This window comes from Leptodactylus fuscus, chromosome 11 (genome assembly GCF_031893055.1).
Source record: "Leptodactylus fuscus isolate aLepFus1 chromosome 11, aLepFus1.hap2, whole genome shotgun sequence".
Classification (NCBI taxonomy): Eukaryota; Metazoa; Chordata; class Amphibia; order Anura; family Leptodactylidae; genus Leptodactylus; species Leptodactylus fuscus.
In genome coordinates, this window is record NC_134275.1 from 87,863,729 (window position 1) to 87,885,232 (window position 21,504).

Sequence of the window (21,504 nt, forward strand, 5' to 3'; positions counted from 1 at the left end):
AGACCTCTCGCCATCTCCACCAGTCCAAGTTCTTATTAGTCACTGCTCCGCAGCACAGTTGGAATTGTCTCTTTAGCATCCACCATTAGTTTTGATGCTTGATGTGCTATAAAAGCATTGTAATGCCAGGTGGGCGGTGTCAGGCCGGAGTGTGTGATTCAGTGTTTTCATCATAGCCAGCCAGTATCGGAGCTCAAAATCATATTCCCTTGTCTGCCCCTGCCTGACCCCGCCCACCTGACAATGCAGAGACCTAATAACATAACAGATACCAAAGATAACAGCATTGACTGCTCAGGAATGGTGGGGGCTAGAGAAAAAAAAAGAACTATGCTGGAATCAGCGGAGCCGTGTCTATTAAAATATGTAAAGACCTGGACTTGTTGGAGGTGGTGAAAAGTCCATTTTGAAGAGGTTGTCCAGGAACTGTTAATTTACTTAACTATCCTTGGATATTGCAGCTGATGGACCTCGGAGTTCCAGCTACATCACAATCCCGGGTCATGTGATACAAATTGGCCTTCCGCCTCCAGGGTTGCTTTACTTCCCGGGCCTCTCTGTCTCCTCCTCCACCAATCTCACAGGTAGTCATGCGAGTCCCCAGAAAACCCTTTTAAGACTCTTACAATGTGTCCATGATATTCCTTTATTATGTTGTATATAACACAAAAAACAAGGTTACCATTTGTAACTAATGTTCAGCGAAGCTTATAATGAAAGTTCCAAAAATGTAAAGGGTTATTCTGTGAAGGTGATGGCAGGTCCTTAGAATATCCTATCACTTGCTGAATGGTGGGGGGCAATGTGAGGGGCCTCGGAATTACAGGGAGCAGCGCAGCCATCCAGGCATTTACCCCATTCTCACTCCTCAAAGCATCCAGACAGAAGGGGCTCAGTGCAGACAAAACACCAGACCCTGTTCTTGTAATTTGTAGGAATCCAACCAATCAGCAAGCAATGGTGTATCCAGGATCCAACACCTTTAAGATAATATAGAGTACAGCCAACTAAAAGCAACAGTGACAATGAAGACAAGGACCTAACAAGCTAATCTGCTCCTCGCAGTATCTGGACCCAAAGCTTCAAGTGTGTCGGAGGTCAATGGTCTTCAACTAATATCACAGTCAACGTGACACAAATGCCATCCGATAAGGAATGGGAACATTAGCAAATCCAGTCATTCTGGGGTAAATATCGGAGTCTGTGAACCGAGTCTCTGAGGTCAGCACAAAATTCTGGAGAATAGACGTGAAAAACAGGAAGAGCTCCATGCGAGCCAAACCTTCTCCAAGACACAATCTCTTCCCTAGAAGAAGAAAGGAGAAAAGATTTTATACAAAGTCTACAAAAGCCTCCTCTGGTATCCTCCGATTTGTCTATTGTTTCCCGCAGATTTTAGAAGTTTTTTACAATGACATGTAAGTCATGAGAAACAGCAAAACAATTCAGGACTTACTTAAAGGGATTCTACCACTAAAGCAACTTTTTTTTAATTACCATGTCAGAATAGCCTTAAGAAAGGCAATTCGTCTCCTACCTGTAGATGTGGTCTCCGTCGCGCCGTTCCTTAGAAATACCAGTACTTACCAGTATGCTAATGAGGTCTCGGCAGCAATGGGGGCGTCCTTCTTCTTCATCTGCCTCCTCCCCTTGTCTGTCGTCTTCCTTCTTCATCATGTCTGATGCCTGCGCAGTCAGCTCTGCCGGCCGGCGGCCATATTTTAAAGGTTGCAATTGTGCACATGCGCAGTACGCTCCTCACGTCTTCGCCAGAGTGTACTGCGCATACTCAGTAAGGTCTGTACAGCCCTCCGACACGCGAGTGACCTCATCCAGGCGTCGGAGGGCTGTACGGACCTTACTGAGCATGCGCAGTACACTCTGTTCGGCGAAGATGTGAAGAGCGTACTGCACATGCGCGCAATTGCAGCCTTGGAAATATGGCCGCCGGCCGGCATGCGCAGTCGGCTCTAACAGGGTCTCAGAGCTGACTGCGCAGGCATCAGACATGATGAAGAAAGAAGACGACAGACAAGGGGAGGAGGCAGATGAAGAAGAAGGACGCCCCCATTGCTGCCGAGACCTCATTAGCATACCAGTAAGTACCGGTATTTCTAAGGAACGGCGCGATGGACACCACATCTACAGGTAGGAGACGAATAGCCTTTCTTAAGGCTATTCCGACGTGGTAATTAGAAAAAAAAGTTGCTTTAATGGTAGAATCCCTTTAAATACGATTTGGGTGTCACAAGTTCATTTTGTCACATTGTTGCCACCCACAATGTATTTTTTTGCGCCCAGAGAAACACAAAATCACAATGAAACAAACGGCAGTAGGTAGAATATCAGCAACGCACCGAGAGCAGAAATCCACCAGCCGATTTGCGGCACAGAATGATATTGTATCACACGGAGTTGTATCTTGTGTTATTTGGAAGATGTTACACATTTTGTAATGCAGCGCACATTGGCCCAGTTACTCACACTGTCTACTTGGCAAACTTAACCCCGTAAGGACGCGGCCTCATTATTCAAACCTGACATTTGTCACTGTATAGGGCAATAACTTTGAGGCGCTTCACCTTACACAAGTGATTGTACGATTGTTTTATTCGGGACACTTTGTACTTCATGTTAGTGGTAAACATTGATCAATGTTTTGGGGAAAAAAAATCACAATTTTCAAAATGTCAAGGGTTACAGTCAGCATTGTGACCCTACAGCTGTTTCACAGATTTTACTAACACTGAGATGTGAACATGAAAAATTACTTTTTTTAAAAAATAAATTGTCAATTTAGCCCCAAATTTTTTATTTTCCGAAGAGGAATAATGGAAAATTTATACATGAAGAGCCCCTACAGTACCAGTACAATGGACTCTCCCAAAAAGTGACCCCATTTTGAAAACTGCACCCCTCTAGGGATAGGATGAGATATCGGCCTTACAGCTGCTTCACAGATTCTATTGGCATTGGAACGTAAAAATTACAAATTACTTTCTTACCAATAAACGGTTCATTTAGTCCCAATGTTTGATTTTTGCAATGGGTTAAAAAAGATAAAAAACACAGTTTGTCCCAATTCCTCCTGAACACGGGAACACCCTTTCCCTGTCGTCCCACCAGCGGCACAATACGAGCCTTGTGCTGCTGTTGGGACTAAGGGAAAACAGATTGTCTACATAATCATCCAATATGTGGTTGTAAACAGCCTGTAAAGAACCAGGACAATGGAAGCTCCTCTAAAGTGAAAAGTGACCCCATTTTGAAAACGACACCCCTCAAGGTATTTCTCAATGGTTATCATCATTTTGAGCCTAAGAAGGCTGCCCAGACATGAATGTACAAAGTGAAAATTGAAATTTTTATGGAAATATGCCATTCTAGTGCCCAATACGTTACACCGACTTTGTGGCATCAGAGACACGTACTCCTAAAACTATTAAGTGGGTTATCCCACTTTTTTATTTTCTTAATGTCCCACTAGAGGACTGATGTTCTGATCACTGGTTTAGTAGTATATACTGCCATACATGTGTACTGCAGTGTATACAGAAAGCTAGGAACCTATAACTTTCTCCCATTATGGGAGGGTCAACCAGGCATGTCAGGTCACTGGTCAGACCCGGGCCACCAATCACACTACGTGGGGCAGGGTGAGGGGAGGTGTTTGGGGTTTAATGAGACATGATTGTAACGTTGTAGCGGAAACCCTTAGAAGCCGTGGTCGTGTTTGACTGCGGCATCTACAAAACTAAAACCTTGATCGGAGCTCGGCTCCGACCAGTAGTAATGGAGCAGGGTGACACAGGACGTAATACTACATCCATGGTAGGTAAGACAATGGTGGCCAAGACGTGTGATTATATGCTGTGTCGCTAAGGGGTTAAACTTCACCAGATGTATCAGTGTCTGATGTTCGATACATTTGGTGGATTATACTTACTGACACATCTACGTTTACACCTCCTATTAGTTGCTTCAAAAGTTATCGATACATTTGTGGAGCAAGTTAGGCCACACCCACTTTTTCTGTGAAACCACACCCATTTCAATAAGACCATGTCCTTTTTATGGTTAATTCAGAAAAGTGTCAAAAACACGTGATAAATGTGGCACATTGTGTGTGACCAAAAAAATCACTCTGCTAATGCAAAATGCGCATTTTGTGCACCCACATGATTGTATAAGTATAAAATAATTGATGGGCGCACCTAAATTTTAGTAGATTTTTGTATTTACGGAATGTGATTTGTGTAATATAGTTTGTGTTTATGACAAATTGTTTCTGCAATCTCTTTACAAAATTCTTCTTATCTATCAAAATGCAACAATGGGGCTCAAATAGGTTCATAGATATCAGAAATGTAGGGAGAAGCTGCGCCATCTTGGGGTACCTGGACGCCCAATTCCACAACTCAAATCTGCAACAATTACACTCTGTATGAACGTGGCCTTATACTGTCCATATGTGATATACTCTTCTAAGAAATCTCTAGTGTTGTGGATTTCTGATCTTACCTAAAGAAAACGGGGCAAACGCTTCACTTCTCTTAAGTTTTCCTTCAGAATCCAAGAAATGGTTTGGGTTAAATTTATCTGGGGTAGCAAAATAGTTTGGATCCTCCAGTACAGAACACAGCAGGGCACAGACTCCGGTACCCTAGGATAGGAAAATAAGAAGAGACATACATTTATTACAATCTAGAATTCAGGATCAATATACATTTTCTAAGAATCGGTGAACAAAAATTTCGACTAATCCATTCGTAGAGAGCAACTGCAAAGAGTCTCCCTGGAGGACTAAAGATCCAGGCATTAAATGGAAAGCCCTTTGATTTCAATGGAGAAATGTAATACTTACTTTCTCCTGTGGAGGTGCTGCAGGGGAATCAAACACTTCTCCCCACAGAACAGAATTCACCCAAGTAGCAGGAAATCCTCTGATCAGCTTCACGGAAGCCTTGTAGAGATCAGAAGTAATGCAAAGTGGACAACCCCTTTAACTCCTTACACTGTATGTCTGTTTAGTATAATGTAATAACAAAGCTGTGGCCATATGACTAGGCAGACCTACGTAGCATCAGATATTTCAGCACTCTGCGGCTCAGTCACACTAAATCAATATCCTGAGTTTTCATCCCTATGGCATTCATGGTTGACAATGGCGAGCCTATATCAATATAAGAGACCTCAAGTGACCTCAAAGTCAACTCTGCCTTTTATTCTGCACCACCTTGTCCTAAGAGATGGCTCTCTGCATGTGTCAACACAACATCTAGACATTTGTGTCATGAGATTATCAGCTTTTCAAGACAATGTGATTTTGTGATATTATATCCTATGTGCATCTACAAAAATAAGCACTAGCTAGATTTTCCAGTTTTTCGGAATAGGCTTAAAATATAAGCCCTACTCCAAAAATAAGCCCTAGGTACAGTTGGGTTGAACCCCTTCCCAACATCTGCCATACAATTGCGGTGAATGATGGTGGGCATTCTGCTGCAGAGTGGCCATCCTAGCTATTGTATTGAGTATCCGCTGTAATGTACAGCAGAGACCTGGAGCTAATGCCCACGATCAGTGTCCACTCTGATCGCAGGCATTGTAGATGGGATCCCCTTCCTCAAAGCATTGTCAACTGCCCCCGGGTCCTGTCTCCATTGGCCCCAGCTTATTTTCAAAGAAACATGGTAGGTGTCGCCACCCAGTGGTTTTGTTCCAGATTGTATCATCATCTCCCAGATCTTCAGAGTTCTCAGAATCATTTCATCTGATACCTTTGGAATTGTATATCCTCTAAAGACGGTGTCTCTGGTAGCAGAATGGGGGGCGTTCATGGGGATGACATTACTGAATCTCTGGATCTCATGGATGACAGCGTCTGTATACGGCATCTGGCTCCGGTCGTCAATGTTTGGCTGCCGATCCCGTCCAATGATATCATCTATTTCTTCATGTATCTTGGCTGAAAAATAATAAGAAAAGTTCATTTTCAATTTTAAACCCAATCACAATGAAGATTAAAGGGGCAGCCTCTGCAAAATATAACTCCCCCCCCCTGCAAAATATCACTGCGTACTGTATACATTACAATGGGGTCATGTGTTACCAGCGTTTTCCTATAGTGGTCGCTCCTGCCCAAAGCTTCTAAACAAATATTCACCAGTGGTCGGCCAATGGTTGTAGATCCATCAGCTCATGGAGCGCTATGGAGAGCGATAGAATACGCTAATTTTGTTTTTGGCCAAGGACAGAAAGGTGGAGACACTTATCTTCAGCAATGGCCAAACCAGAACTGAAGATGCCCACATGACCACTGAGACAATCTGTAGCCTCATCGGCTGTTGGTAAGGAGCTAGTGATGTATGTGAGTTACACCATCGGTACCTCAGTGGCTGCCAAGGTCAGTGTTTGGTCTCACCGGTCAGTGAGCCTCGCCGCTTCCGATGTGATGAGTCCCGGCACGTGAGAGAAAAGGGAACAGGACAGGACAATGGAGCACATGGGAGAGGTGAGTAACTGAATCTGGTCTTTTTTTTAGTTTTACACCAAATATGGCCACCCCTCTAAATCCTGGACAACCCCTTCAAAATAGGCCATGAATATCTGATTGATTGGGGCTCAACTCACCGAACCCCAACTTATAAGTGAAATGAAGGCCGCCAATGTCTTCCAGCTTTGTGTCACTTTTAATGTTCACATTTGGTTGTACTTAGTCACTTACTTGCACGCTGTAGTACCAGACACTGCCACAACTATATGTGTAGCGCTGCGCTGGGCTGACACTGATCAGATATTGGTAACCAGTCCTACACATAGGCCACTAATATTTTAGTCTTTTTACTCTGTTCAGGATTCTGGACTTGTCTACACACCTTGTATATCTGGATACCGGAGGAGAACAAGAATTCCATGTTTTAAAGTTGTGGCCACGGTCTCACCACCGGCAAAGAACAGATTGTTCAGGGTAAGAATTAGGTTCCTCAGGTGAAACTCTGACTCAGGATTGTCCTTCTCCTAGAAAAGCAAACAAAATCAGATTTCAGAAGTCCATGTCATGTATTCTGTACAGCCAATGTGTAGAATCAGCCCGGAAAGCCGATAGTGGGGGTGAGACAGTAAATATGACTATATCTAAGACAATGTAAGGAGGTCCTGAAGATTCTAGAAATTACTAGAAATGCCAGAAAGAGTTCTAGAAATAGTAGAGTTCTATCCTGACCAGCCTCATTCTAGGATACATGGGATTTACTGATTGACTCTTATCAATATCTTAGGGAATAGGGGTCTAATAGGCAGATACATAGGCCAAGTCATGGCAATCCTTCACAAACTGTTATTGACAAGACAACTACTAGTTATACCTCTTTCTATACAGCTGAGCATCCTACTGGTTATACCTCTAGCTATACAGCCCAGCCTCCTACTTGTTATATCTCTAGTAATACAGCCCAGCATCCTACTGGTTATATCTCTAGCTATACAGCTGATCATCCTACTGCTTATGCTTCTAGCTATACAGCTGAGCATCCTACTGGTTATACCTCTAGCTATACAGCCCAGCCTCCTACTTGTTATATCTCTAGTAATACAGCCCAGCATCCTACTGGTTATATCTCTAGCTATACAGCTGATCATCCTACTGCTTATGCCTCTAGCTATACAGCTGAGCATCCTACTGGTTATACCTCTAGCTATACAGCCCAGCGTCCTACTGTTTATACCTCTAGTAATAGAGAAGAACATCCTACTGGTTATTCCTCTAGCTATACAACAGAGCATCCTACTGGTTATATCTCTAGCTATACAGCTGATCATGCTACTGGTTATACCTCTAACTATACAGCCCAGCACCCTACTGGTTATACCTCTAGCTATACAGACAAGCATCCTATCTATTCAACAGCTATCCATGAATCTATTGAACTATCCTGGAACTAATCCAATGTTCAATAATTTATCAGCTCTTTAAAAGCCACTATATCAAAGGCCTTGCTGTAATCCATGTACGCAATATCTACACCGTCACCTTCACCCAACACTTTTGCGACTTAGTCAATGAAATCAATCTACATTATCCAGAACTTTCCATCTCTTTCTGTTTGTCTACCTCTTGCATTTTCAGGAGGAAGCAGTCGATGTAATCCCTGGGATTCTCAGGATCTAACGTTTCTTTGTTCAGTTTCACTCGCTCAGCGACAAAATCATTGAGCTCTTCCAATAATGTGGTGATTTTCTGGTGGGGTCCGGGGATGTGGTTCATTATCATTGGGATTACGTCTTGTACCTGCAACAAGGAAACATCTATTCAACTAGGTAACAGGAAAGAGATAACAAAGCTTGATAACAGATGGAACAGTAAGGAAGAAGATATGGGTAACGGAAGGAGACATCCGTATATGAAGGAGACATCCGTATAGGAAGGAGACATCCGTATAGGAAGGAGACATCCGTATAGGAAGGAGACATCTGTATAGGAAGGAGACATCTGTATAGGAAGGAGACATCTGTATAGGAAGGAGACATCCATAATGGAAGGAGACATCTGTAATGGAAGGAGACATCTGTATAGGAAGGAGACATCTGTATAGGAAGGAGACATCTGTATAGGAAGGAGACATCCATAATGGAAGGAGACATCTGTATAGGAAGGAGACATCTGTATAGGAAGGAGACATCTGTAATGGAAGGAGACATCCATAATGGAAGGAGATATCTGTATAGGAAGGAGATATCTATAATGGAAGGAGACATCTGTATAGGAAGGAGATATCTATAATGGAAGGAGACATCTGTATAGGAAGGAGACATCCATAATGGAAGGAGATATCTGTATAGGAAGGAGACATCCATAAAGGAAGGAGACATCCATAATGGAAGGAGACATCTGTATAGGAAGGAAACATCCATAAAGGAAGGAGATATCTGTATAGGAAGGAGACATCTGTAATGGAAGGAGACATCCGTATAGGAAGGAGACATCTATAATGGAAGGAGACATCTGTAATGGAAGGAGACATCTGTATAGGAAGGAGACATCTGTAATGGAAGGAGACATCCGTATAGGAAGGAGACATCTGTATAGGAAGGAGACATCCATAATGGAAGGAGATATCTGTATAGGAAGGAGACATCCATAATGGAAGGAGACATCTGTATAGGAAGGAGACATCTGTAATGGAAGGAAATATCTGTAATGGAAGGAGACATCTGTATAGGAAGGAGACATCTGTATAGGAAGGAGACATCTATAATGGAAGGAGACATCTGTATAGGAAGGAGACATCCATAATGGAAGGAGATATCTGTATAGGAAGGAGACATCCATAATGGAAGGAGACATCTATAATGGAAGGAGACATCTGTATAGGAAGGAGACATCCATATAGGAAGGAGACATCTGTATAGGAAGGAGACATCTGTAATGGAAGGAAATATCTGTATAGGAAGGAGACATCTGTAATGGAAGGAAATATCTGTAATGGAAGGAGACATCTGTATAGGAAGGAGATATCTATAATGGAAGGAGACATCTGTAATGGAAGGAGACATCTGTATAGGAAGGAGACATCTGTATAGGAAGGAGACATCTGTAATGGAAGGAGACATCTGTATAGGAAGGAGACATCTATAATGGAAGGAGACATCTGTATAGGAAGGAGACATCTGTATAGGAAGGAGACATCTGTAATGGAAGGAGACATCTGTATAGGAAGGAGACATCTGTATAGGAAGGAAATATCTGTATAGGAAGGAGACATCTGTAATGGAAGGAGACATCTGTATAGGAAGGAGACATCTATAATGGAAGGAGACATCTGTAATGGAAGGAGACATCTGTATAGGAAGGAGACATCTGTAATGGAAGGAGACATCCGTATAGGAAGGAGACATCTGTATAGGAAGGAAATATCTGTATAGGAAGGAGACATCTGTAATGGAAGGAGACATCCATAATGGAAGGAGATATCTATAATGGAAGGAGACATCTGTATAGGAAGGAGACATCCATAATGGAAGGAGACATCTGTATAGGAAGGAGACATCCATAAAGGAAGGAGACATCCATAATGGAAGGAGACATCTGTATAGGAAGGAGACATCCATAAAGGAAGGAGATATCTGTATAGGAAGGAGACATCTGTATAGGAAGGATACATCTGTAATGGAAGGAGACATCCGTATAGGAAGGAGACATCTATAATGGAAGGAGACATCTGTAATGGAAGGAGACATCCGTATAGGAAGGAGACATCTGTATAGGAAGGAAATATCTGTATAGGAAGGAGACATCTGTAATGGAAGGAAATATCTGTAATGGAAGGAGACATCTGTATAGGAAGGAGATAGCTGTAATGGAAGGAGACATCTGTAATGGAAGGAGACATCTGTATAGGAAGGAGACATCTATAATGGAAGGAGACATCTGTATAGGAAGGAGACATCCATAATGGAAGGAGATATCTGTATAGGAAGGAGACATCCATAATGGAAGGAGACATCTGTATAGGAAGGAGACATCTGTAATGGAAGGAAATATCTGTATAGGAAGGAGACATCTGTAATGGAAGGAAATATCTGTAATGGAAGGAGACATCTGTAATGGAAGGAGACATCTGTATAGGAAGGAGACATCTGTATAGGAAGGAGACATCTGTAATGGAAGGAGACATCTGTATAGGAAGGAGACATCTGTAATGGAAGGAGACATCTGTATAGGAAGGAGACATCTGTATAGGAAGGAGATATCTATAATGGAAGGAGACATCTGTAATGGAAGGAGACATCTGTATAGGAAGGAGACATCTGTATAGGAAGGAGACATCTGTAATGGAAGGAGACATCTGTATAGGAAGGAGACATCTGTATAGGAAGGAGACATCTGTATAGGAAGGAGACATCTGTAATGGAAGGAGACATCTGTATAGGAAGGAGACATCTGTATAGGAAGGAGACATCTGTATAGGAAGGAAATATCTGTATAGGAAGGAGACATCTGTAATGGAAGGAGACATCTGTATAGGAAGGAGACATCTGTAATGGAAGGAGACATCTGTATAGGAAGGAGACATCTATAATGGAAGGAGACATCTGTATAGGAAGGAGACATCTGTATAGGAAGGAGACATCTGTATAGGAAGGAGACATCTATAATGGAAGGAGACATCTGTAATGGAAGGAGACATCTGTATAGGAAGGAGACATCTGTAATGGAAGGAGACATCCGTATAGGAAGGAGACATCTGTATAGGAAGGAAATATCTGTATAGGAAGGAGACATCTGTATAGGAAGGAAATATCTGTATAGGAAGGAGACATCTGTAATGGAAGGAGACATCCATAATGGAAGGAGATATCTATAATGGAAGGAGACATCTGTATAGGAAGGAGACATCCATAATGGAAGGAGACATCTGTATAGGAAGGAGACATCCATAAAGGAAGGAGACATCCATAATGGAAGGAGACATCTGTATAGGAAGGAGACATCCATAAAGGAAGGAGATATCTGTATAGGAAGGATACATCTGTAATGGAAGGAGACATCCGTATAGGAAGGAGACATCTATAATGGAAGGAGACATCTGTAATGGAAGGAGACATCTGTATAGGAAGGAGACATCCGTATAGGAAGGAGACATCTGTATAGGAAGGAAATATCTGTATAGGAAGGAGACATCTGTAATGGAAGGAGACATCTATAATGGAAGGAGACATCTGTATAGGAAGGAGACATCTGTATAGGAAGGAGACATCTATAATGGAAGGAGACATCTGTATAGGAAGGAGACATCCATAATGGAAGGAGACATCTATAATGGAAGGAGACATCCATAATGGAAGGAGACATCTATAATGGAAGGAGACATCTGTATAGGAAGGAGACATCCATAAAGGAAGGAGATATCTGTATAGGAAGGACACATCTGTAATGGAAGGAGACATCTATAATGGAAGGAGACATCTGTATAGGAAGGAGACATCTGTATAGGAAGGAGACATCTGTATAGGAAGGAGACATCTGTATAGGAAGGAGACATCTGTATAGGAAGGAGACATCTGTAATGGAAGGAGACATCTATAATGGAAGGAGACATCTGTATAGGAAGGAGATATCTGTATAGGAAGGAGATATCTGTATAGGAAGGAGACATCTGTAATGGAAGGAGACATCTGTATAGGAAGGAGACATCTATAATGGAAGGAGACATCTGTATAGGAAGGAGACATCTATAATGGAAGGAGACATCTGTATAGGAAGGAGATATCTGTATAGGAAGGAGACATCTGTATAGGAAGGAGACATCTGTATAGGAAGGAGACATCTGTATAGGAAGGAGACATCTGTAATGGAAGGAGACATCTGTAATGGAAGGAGACATCTGTATAGGAAGGAGATAGCTGTAATGGAAGGAGACATCTATAATGGAAGGAGACATCTGTATAGGAAGGAGACATCCATATAGGAAGGAGACATCTGTATAGGAAGGAGACATCTGTATAGGAAGGAGACATCTGTATAGGAAGGAGACATCTATAATGGAAGGAGACATCTGTAATGGAAGGAGCCAATGGCCAATGAATATCTAACGCCAGTTACTTAGGATTTGGTTGGTAAACTCATTGAAGGTCTAAAAACTATAAAATTAAGGTATTTTTGTTATCGTACCTGCCCCCAGGTGGAGCTCATGAGCTCAAACGTCTCATAAAAAATATCCAGCATTCTATGGAACTTGGGATCATTGTAGTGGAAGCGACTGCCAAACACGACTGAGCTGATGACATTGGATACGGCTTTGGAGATGATTATGGCTGGGTCACACTCTCGCCCTGTAAAGAGAGATAACATGGCAGATTTCACCTTCTGCTTTGTAACTCTTCATATAGGATATCCGTGTCTATCTAGTGTGATATTAGAGGAGTATTAGTAAACCAAGGCTGTGGTTGGGGCTTTGCGTAGACTGTGTCAGCTGGAATACAGTGATTGGAACTAAACTGCAATACCACACATGACCTGTAGGCAGGGGGCACTGTTTTCTGTTCAGGTTGCAGAATGTGACTTAATAAAGGAGTTTCCTGGGGCTATGAGACTGATTGTTGTGGCCTCTTCACTACTTACCAAGCACAGCGCCATACATTGTATAGTGGATGTTCTTGGTATTGCATCACAGTCCCTCTTACTTGACTCAGGACTATGGGCTGTTACACAAGCTCAGTTTGAGTCTCCTGCACAACTTCTCTTCACAACCACTGTGTCCCATTCTTACATTGTAGCATCATTTACCTCCCCCTTTTCTTCTCTGTCTGGCCCAGACCACCATAAAGACTGATTAACAACATGTCTGTGCGCACAAGCTTCCTATCATTCCCATACCCCAACACGGTACTCCTTCCCCTTCTGAGCCATAGCCTCACCCACAGAATCCCTCATTGACTCTATGCTGCTGACCAACTGCTTTACTATGAAAGGATTTAACGTTCTCCTTTCTGACAGTGGAAGGCTACGTTACGTAAATCTTCTCATTCAGTGCACCAGAGGGCAGGGGGAATACATTTACTATGCACAAACTGCCGGCCATCAAACAAGATCAGAGAAGTTTATCCAGTTCCATTGAGGGTGACCGGGGATCCTTCTTGACTTCTGGTCCTGGTTTTAGCTCCAACCTTACCAATGGTCATGTGATGTCACTGTCCTAAGAAGAGAGCTCACTGTCATAGTCCTTAAGAACCCTCTTATAAATGGTTTATATGTCAGCTACCGTACATGAGGTTTATAACATCGGCCTCTCCTATAAGCAACAATACAGAACTTAGATGCCTTTCCAATATCTTCTACGTATGTGCCAAAGAGAGCGGTATATGATGGAACGTACAGGGGGGCAGTAACTTACCGTTGTACGACGTCAGCTCTTCCACCAGGGAGTGGCATTCCTCCTTAATCCTGTCCTCAATGGTTCTCTTACCAACGCCAAAAGATTTCAGCGTGGTGAGAGTGAAACGCTTGAGCTGCCGCCAACGACTGCCTTCACTTGCGATTAGACCTGAAAACAGCAACGATGTAGATGATGATGATGACGAAGATGAAGATGAAGATGAGTGTCTTCTTTAGGGTTGAGCCGATCTTGACTTTTCAGGATCGATTTTGAAATCCGATTTCCGATCATTTTTCATTCAAACCCGATCTCGATGCCAATTCCGATCCCAATGCAAGTCAATGGTTTTTTTTTTACTAATCGGAGATCGGATTTTAAAAGCAATCCTATTCACTATACAGCATGGAATCTAACAACTGAACGGCTTAATTGTTAGAATCCACGCTGTGTAGTGATTTTTTTAATCACTAAGTACCCAGAGGATATTTTTTCAATTCTCTGGCTACTTAGTCCCCCCTGGTGTCCACTTACCTGCAGAGATGGCTGCTCCAGTGCCCGGTGTTCTCGTTCTTCTTCGCCTCGCTGCCCCCGACTCCCAGGTTAGGAGAGTGTGGGCGGGTACTGAGAGGGGAGACGTCACATCTCTCTGCCCTGTACCCGCCCACACTCTCCTAAGCCACAAGCCCCACCTTCTTCCTAGGTCTTTAACACTAACCTGGGAGGCGGGGACAGCGAGGCGAAGAAGAACAAGAACATCAGGCACTGGATCAGCCATCTCTGCAGGTAAGTAGCTATTAGCTAGTCTCCCATTAGAATGAATGGACGCAGCCAGCACGCAGGGGGTTGTGTCAGCTGCTTCCATTCATTCCTATGGAACCGCAGCGGAGCCTTCACACTGAGTATACACTCCGCTCAGAATGAGCGGAGCGTATACTCAGTGTGAAGGCTAACATTGTTAGCTTTTCCCACAATGCTTGGCCAGTAGCAAAGCATTGTGGGAAATAATCAACGATCTCGATCCCACCTAAAAAGATCGTGTTCGGAATTCCGATCGCGATCGTGAAATTTTCTCGATCGCTGATCGGAATCCAATCTTTTCCGAACACGATCACTCAACCCTAGTTACTATTTGCCAGAACTCTCACCAAGCTGCCACGTCTTATGATGACTCCAATAATGGGACCTCATACCAGGGAGGCTGCATCATTTAAAGGGGTATTCTACACAGAACAATATCTTATTATATATATATATATACAGTATGTCACTATGCTACAATGTTATTCTATTTTATAATATGATGTCGAGGTCATTTTGGTAGAAGTAATAGCCACTTTGGTTGTCACTTTTTATCTTCTTAGGAACCGATGACATCTATAAAGATCATTCGCCGGTGCCGCTTCCCAATAGTAAAATGTGTCACCTATTATTAGTATTTACTTAATTGTTTCTGTTACGTATATGGCACCATCGTATTCCGCAGCCTGTTATGGAGATTGCGCTGTCCCTACTACACAATCTACATTCTCTATCAGAAAGTCTATAAAATGTGGGAAGAGACCGGAGGACGAGGAGTAATCCCACCAAACACGGGGAGAACGTACAAACTCCTCGCAGATGATGTCCTTGGCTGGATTCGCACCCAGGACTCCAGCGCTATAAGACAACCAAGCTGCCTGTATATTACTTGTGGTTCATTGTCTCTATGAGACATAGTGTCTGGATAACACAATTACAATCTTTGCTTTAGTTCATGTCATTCACTTCTGTTTAGTTGATAAGATACACGTTATTGTTTTCTGGAGGATTTTGGGGACCTATTAACCCCTCGGTGTCCATCATGGCTGTGCCACTTGGTTACCTTTAGACATTCTGTTACATGATTTAGTTCTTTCAAATGTTTTTAATTTTTCTAATATTCAGTGATTTCTATTGGAATGTGTCTTCCATCTGTGTCACATACCATAGAAGTCTCTTTATGTGCCTCCTTTTTCTACTTTCCTGGATTACTCTTCTGGACTCTACTTTCCTGGATTTCTTTTCTGGACTCCACTTTCTTGGTTTACTTTTCTGGACTCTACTTTCCTGTATTACTTTTCTGGACTCTACTTTCCTGGATTACTTTTCTGGACTCTACTTTCCTGTATTACTTTTCTGGACTCTACTTTCCTGGATTACTTTTCTGAACTCTACTTTCTTGGATTACTTTTCTGTTTCTTGGATTACTTTTCTGGACTCTACTTTTTTGGATTACTTTTCTGGACTCTACTTTCCTGGATTACTTTTCTGGACTCTACTTTCCTGGATTACTTTTCTGAACTCTACTTTCTTGGATTACTTTTCTGTTTCTTGGATTACTTTTCTGGACTCTACTTTCTTGGATTACTTTTCTGTACTCTACGTTCCTGGATTACTTTTCTGGATTATACTTTCCTGGATTACTGTTCTGTTTCCTGGATTACTTTTCTGGACTCTCCTTTCCTATATATTCTGTTTCTGTCTCCTGCTCTTATATGGAGCGACTCAGGATACAAATATGTTATTACAATGTGTATAAGAGACTGATTCTTATCCGTTTCCGCTTATCCTGCCCTAATACGCGACCTCGCCCAGCACTGATGTACGGCCGGGACTGTGTCTTTATAAAGAATATTGTGATAGTTTAACAGGTGACTTTGACCAAGCGGGGGCAGCAGTGAGGAGGATTTGTGCTCCGGCACTACCTGACAGTGTGAAGACTGCCGACTGAACATGTTACAACTTTATCTATGTCTTGTATGAAGCAAATACTTACCATATCCTTGGAAGACTCTGTCCACTGTGGGCTGTCGGCCCCGACCTATGAAGTCTTCTCCATGATCCACCAAAGCCTCTTTGACAGCTTCATAGCCACAGAACACAACCACAGGGTGCAGCCCAAAATAAAAGGTGTATACAGAGCCGTACTTCTTACCAAGCTGCAAAGAAGTCACATGAGATGTCTTAGGTTTCATATTGAACTTTTATGGGGGCAACAGCTTGTGTAGTGACTACAGACAGAGCAGTGATGTACAATACTTAGATTGGGAGACAGAAATAAAAACCACAATGGAAAAAACATCACAAGTGTAATAATAATATCACACCATGAATGAATAATACTGACATACAGGTACTGAATACTGCCAGAGGCATAATAAGTGGAGATGAACCAACAGGGAAATGTTCGAAGTTCGATTCGAGTAGCCGCTCAATACTCGACTGTTCGATCTAACATCGAACCCCATTATAGTCTATGGGGAATAAATACTTGTTTAGGGGAAACCACTATTCGACTCAGGAGAGTCACCAAGTCCAATATGACACCCCAGAAAGTGATACCAACACCCTGGAATGCAACTGGGACAGCAGGGGAAGCATGTCTGGGGGTATCTAATAAGCTCAAGTCACTGTATTACGTCGGAATCCCTGGCAGCTTGTGATATGCAGGAGCTGACTTTTTCCCATAGGAATGCATTGACCAGCGTTGATTGGCCGAATGCCATACAGAGTACAGCATTCAGCCAATCAATGCTAGTTCTGCCGGAGGCTGGTCTGTGAGGAGGCGGAGTCTAAGATTGGACCAGAATGGAGACTGCTGTGGACCGATCTTAGACTCCGCCTCCTCCAGCAGAACCAGCGTTGATTGGCAGAATGCTGTACTCTGTATGGCATTCAGCCAATCAATGCTGGTCAATGCATTCCTATGCCAAGATGTAGCAGTGCTGGCCGTGCGCTCAGCACTGCTACACCAGAGATAAAGCAGAGCTGAGTGTGTGCTGAACCCTACTTCACACTCAACTCTGCTGAGATGCAGCAGAGCTGAGTGTGCAGCAGGGTTCAGCGGTTCTCCGAAGTAGCAGTGCTGGCTGTGCGCTCAGCTTGGCTGCATCTACGGTGTAGCAGTGCTGGCCGTGTGCTCAACTCGGCTCATCTCTAATATTAAGTAATACCATTATACTGTCGTCATACATGAAACAAATACTACTGACATACAGGCACTGAATAATGCTGCTCTATATATACTAAATAATACCATTATATGATGGTGAAATACTGCCACCATACAGGGAACAAATAATACTGACATACATGTACTGAATAATGCCGCTGTACACATACTAAATAATATCACTATACTGTGGCCAAATACAAGCACCTTACAGGGAACACATAATACTGTCACAGGTTAAGGCTAAAGCCTCACATTGCGGAAACGCAGCTTTTTTTTGTTGCAGAATTTGTTGTGGTTTTTTTGAGCCAAAGTTAAGAATGGCTACAAATGGAAAGGGAAATATATAGGAAGCAATGACTGAAACCGATACTTGAAATACGGCAACGGTTTATTGAAGGACAAATTTGAGAGTAGATAACGCGTTTTGGGGCCCTTGGGCTACAAAGCCTACCCCTTCATCAGATCTTGTTCAAATCAAAGTCCAAAATCAGATCTATCAGTAGATTTTATCTACTCTCATATTTGTCCTTTAATAAACCGTTGCCGTATTTCAAGTATCGGTTTCAGTCATTCCATCCACAAGGGATTGTGCGCCCACCAGGTTTTTTTCGGTGAATTTAGTTCACTTTTTGTTGGTACAATGGGAATGGAAAGTATATAGGAAGTTCTTACACTTCAATCTTCTGATCAATCCTGAATTTGGCTCAAAAACCTGCAATAAAATCTGCAACAAAAAAAGCTGTGTTTCCGCAACGTGGTGAGCTGCAGCCCAAAAATGCTGCAGAAAAGACCGCGGCAGAATGTTTTTTTTTTCTGCCGCATTTTTCTCAGAAATTCCACAGATTTTTTTTGGATGGGCAACGTGGGGGCTAGTGGAGGAAAGCCATAATAGACATGGAGGGATGTAACAAGCTTGTAACATCAGTTTTCAGACAAAAAAGTGAAAATTTTGTCTCTTTTCTGACGTATTTGCCACTTAAGACCGTGGCCCCATGTTGTGGAAACGCAACGTTATTGCATTTTACAATAGCAGCAAAGTGAATGAGATTCTGGTTAATCCCAACCAGACATTGGGGAAAAAAACATTGCGGAAAAGGCTGTCAATTATACCTGCGGAAATGCAAGCGCTGTCCCTATAGATGTAACAAGGGAAGGGAAATACAACGGGAAAGGCTACAGAAAAAAATGTGATGGTTCAGCGCATCTCTAATGCAGCAGAGCTGAGTGTGCAGCAAGGTTCAGCGGTTCTCCGGTGTCACAGTGCTGGCCGTGCGCTCAGCTTGGCTGCATCTCCGAAGTAGCTGAGCGCACGGCCAGCACTGCTACACATTGTGCAAAAAAACATTGCGGAAAAGGTTTTCAATTATACCTGCGGAAATGCAAGTGCTGATCCTATAGATGTAATAAGGGAAGGGGAATACAAGGGGAAAGGCTACAGAAAAAAAATGTGACAGTTTTTTTTCTGGGTTTTTTTTTTTAGCCACTTCAGTATGTGGGGCCTTCATTTTAGAGATTAATGGGCTGAGCAGGATTGGGGTGGGGATCGTGGTTGGGTACGGTGAGGATGACCCGACCTGACAGATTTACAAGTTCACCATAACTCCCACCAGTTATCTGACGTAACTTACACCTGAAATCTGCACCCGTTCTCATGGGTGCCCCATAGTCCCTATAGTATTCTTATATACAGGACATTCCAGGATAATCCACAAAGGTGACTATCCAGATCCTCATATACATCACCTTGTAGAGAGACCCCATAAAGTGCCCCCCAGATGGAGACCGCCAGTGACAGTGACTATGAACATGTAAATTGTTCACTATACAATGTATCTTTTGATGCAATAAGCACTGACCTCCATCAGAGTCTTCGCCATTTGCCCATTTTTGACCTCCAGCAAGTTCCCTATGAGCGGCAGAGGGGTCGGACCTGGGGGAAGCCTGAGCCTCCTATACAGGTGAGACCAGAGCAAGTAAAATACTAGAAGTCCTAGAGCAGCGGAGAGAAGAATCGTCCCACACCCGAGGGGCTCCATGTCTGTCCGCAAATGACCCGGAGATCACAGCTAGCAGAGCTGCCACTTCTGTGTTTACATGGCCGGGAGCCAAGAGGCCGAAATCCAACATGGGCTGTTCCTTTATCTACTACTAGTGCTTACAAGAAGAGAGAGGGGAGGGGGGACCCTGGTGGGGGCACATTCCAGGCTACGAGGCGTCTAATGCAAAAATAATGGTGAAATTATACTGGAGACATCTGCAAATAAGTGTATGATATGTGCATGAGTGTGTAAATGTGCAAGTGTGTAATATACATGTAACAGAGCGGAAGAAACTGCACAGGAGTGTATAATAAGTGTATTAGTATATAGATGTGTGCTTGAGTGTATAATAAGTGTATTAGTATATAGAGATGAGCGAACACTAAAATGTTCGAGGTTCGAAATTCGATTCGAACAGCCGCTCACTGTTCGAGTGTTCGAATGGGTTTCGAACCCCATTATAGTCTATGGGGAACATAAACTCGTTAAGGGGGAAACCCAAATTCGTGTCTGGAGGGTCACCAAGTCCACTATGACACCCCAGGAAATGATACCAACACCTCTGGAATGACACTGGGACAGCAGGGGAAGCATGTCTGGGGGCATAAAAGTCACTTTATTTCATGGAAATCCCTGTCAGTTTGCGATTTTCGCAAGCTAACTTTTCCCCATAGAAATGCATTGGCCAGTGCTGATTGGCCAGAGTACGGAACTCGACCAATCAGCGCTGGCTCTGCTGGAGGAGGCGGAGTCTAAGATAGCTCCACACCAGTCTCCATTCAGGTCCGACCTTAGACTCCGCCTCCTCCGGCAGAGCCAGCGCTGATTGGCCGAAGGCTGGCCAATGCATTCCTATGCGAATGCAGACTTAGCAGTGCTGAGTCAGTTTTGCTCAACTACACATCTGATGCACACTCGGCACTGCTACATCAGATGTAGCAATCTGATGTAGCAGAGCCGAGGGTGCACTAGAACCCCTGTGCAAACTCAGTTCACGCTAATAGAATGCATTGGCCAGCGCTGATTGGCCAATGCATTCTATTAGCCCGATGAAGTAGAGCTGAATGTGTGTGCTAAGCACACACATTCAGCACTGCTTCATCAAGCCAATACAATGCATTAGCCAGTGCTGATTGGCCAGAGTACGGAATTCGGCCAATCAGCGCTGGCTCTGCTGGAGGAGGCGGAGTCTAAGATCGCTCCACACCAGTCTCCATTCAGGTCCGACCTTAGACTCCGCCTCCTCCGGCAGAGCCAGCGCTGATTGGCCGAAGGCTGGCCAATGCATTCCTATGCGAATGCAGACTTAGCAGTGCTGAGTCAGTTTTGCTCAACTACACATCTGATGCACACTCGGCACTGCTACATCAGATGTAGCAATCTGATGTAGCAGAGCCGAGGGTGCACTAGAACCCCTGTGCAAACTCAGTTCACGCTAATAGAATGCATTGGCCAGCGCTGATTGGCCAATGCATTCTATTAGCCCGATGAAGTAGAGCTGAATGTGTGTGCTAAGCACACACATTCAGCACTGCTTCATCACGCCAATACAATGCATTAGCCAGTGCTGATTGGCCAGAGTACGGAATTCGGCCAATCAGCGCTGGCTCTGCCG

The 21,504-nt window shown here is 43.3% G+C and overlaps 1 protein-coding gene across 1 annotated transcript; it reads right to left on the reverse strand.

Moving 5' to 3' along the window:
• Nucleotides 1–742: 742 nt before the first annotated feature.
• On the reverse strand, nt 743–19,892 carry LOC142185254 (cytochrome P450 2G1-like). Its single transcript, XM_075260552.1, has 9 exons — nt 19,707–19,892; nt 16,672–16,834; nt 13,896–14,045; nt 12,674–12,834; nt 8,114–8,290; nt 6,879–7,020; nt 5,781–5,968; nt 4,522–4,663; nt 743–1,306 (listed from the first exon to the last, which is right to left on the reverse strand). Exons 1-9 carry the CDS (start codon nt 19,884–19,886, stop codon nt 1,125–1,127), a joined length of 1,485 nt encoding a protein of 494 aa, XP_075116653.1. The 5' UTR covers nt 19,887–19,892; the 3' UTR covers nt 743–1,124.
• Between the last annotated feature and the right edge of the window lie 1,612 nt (nt 19,893–21,504).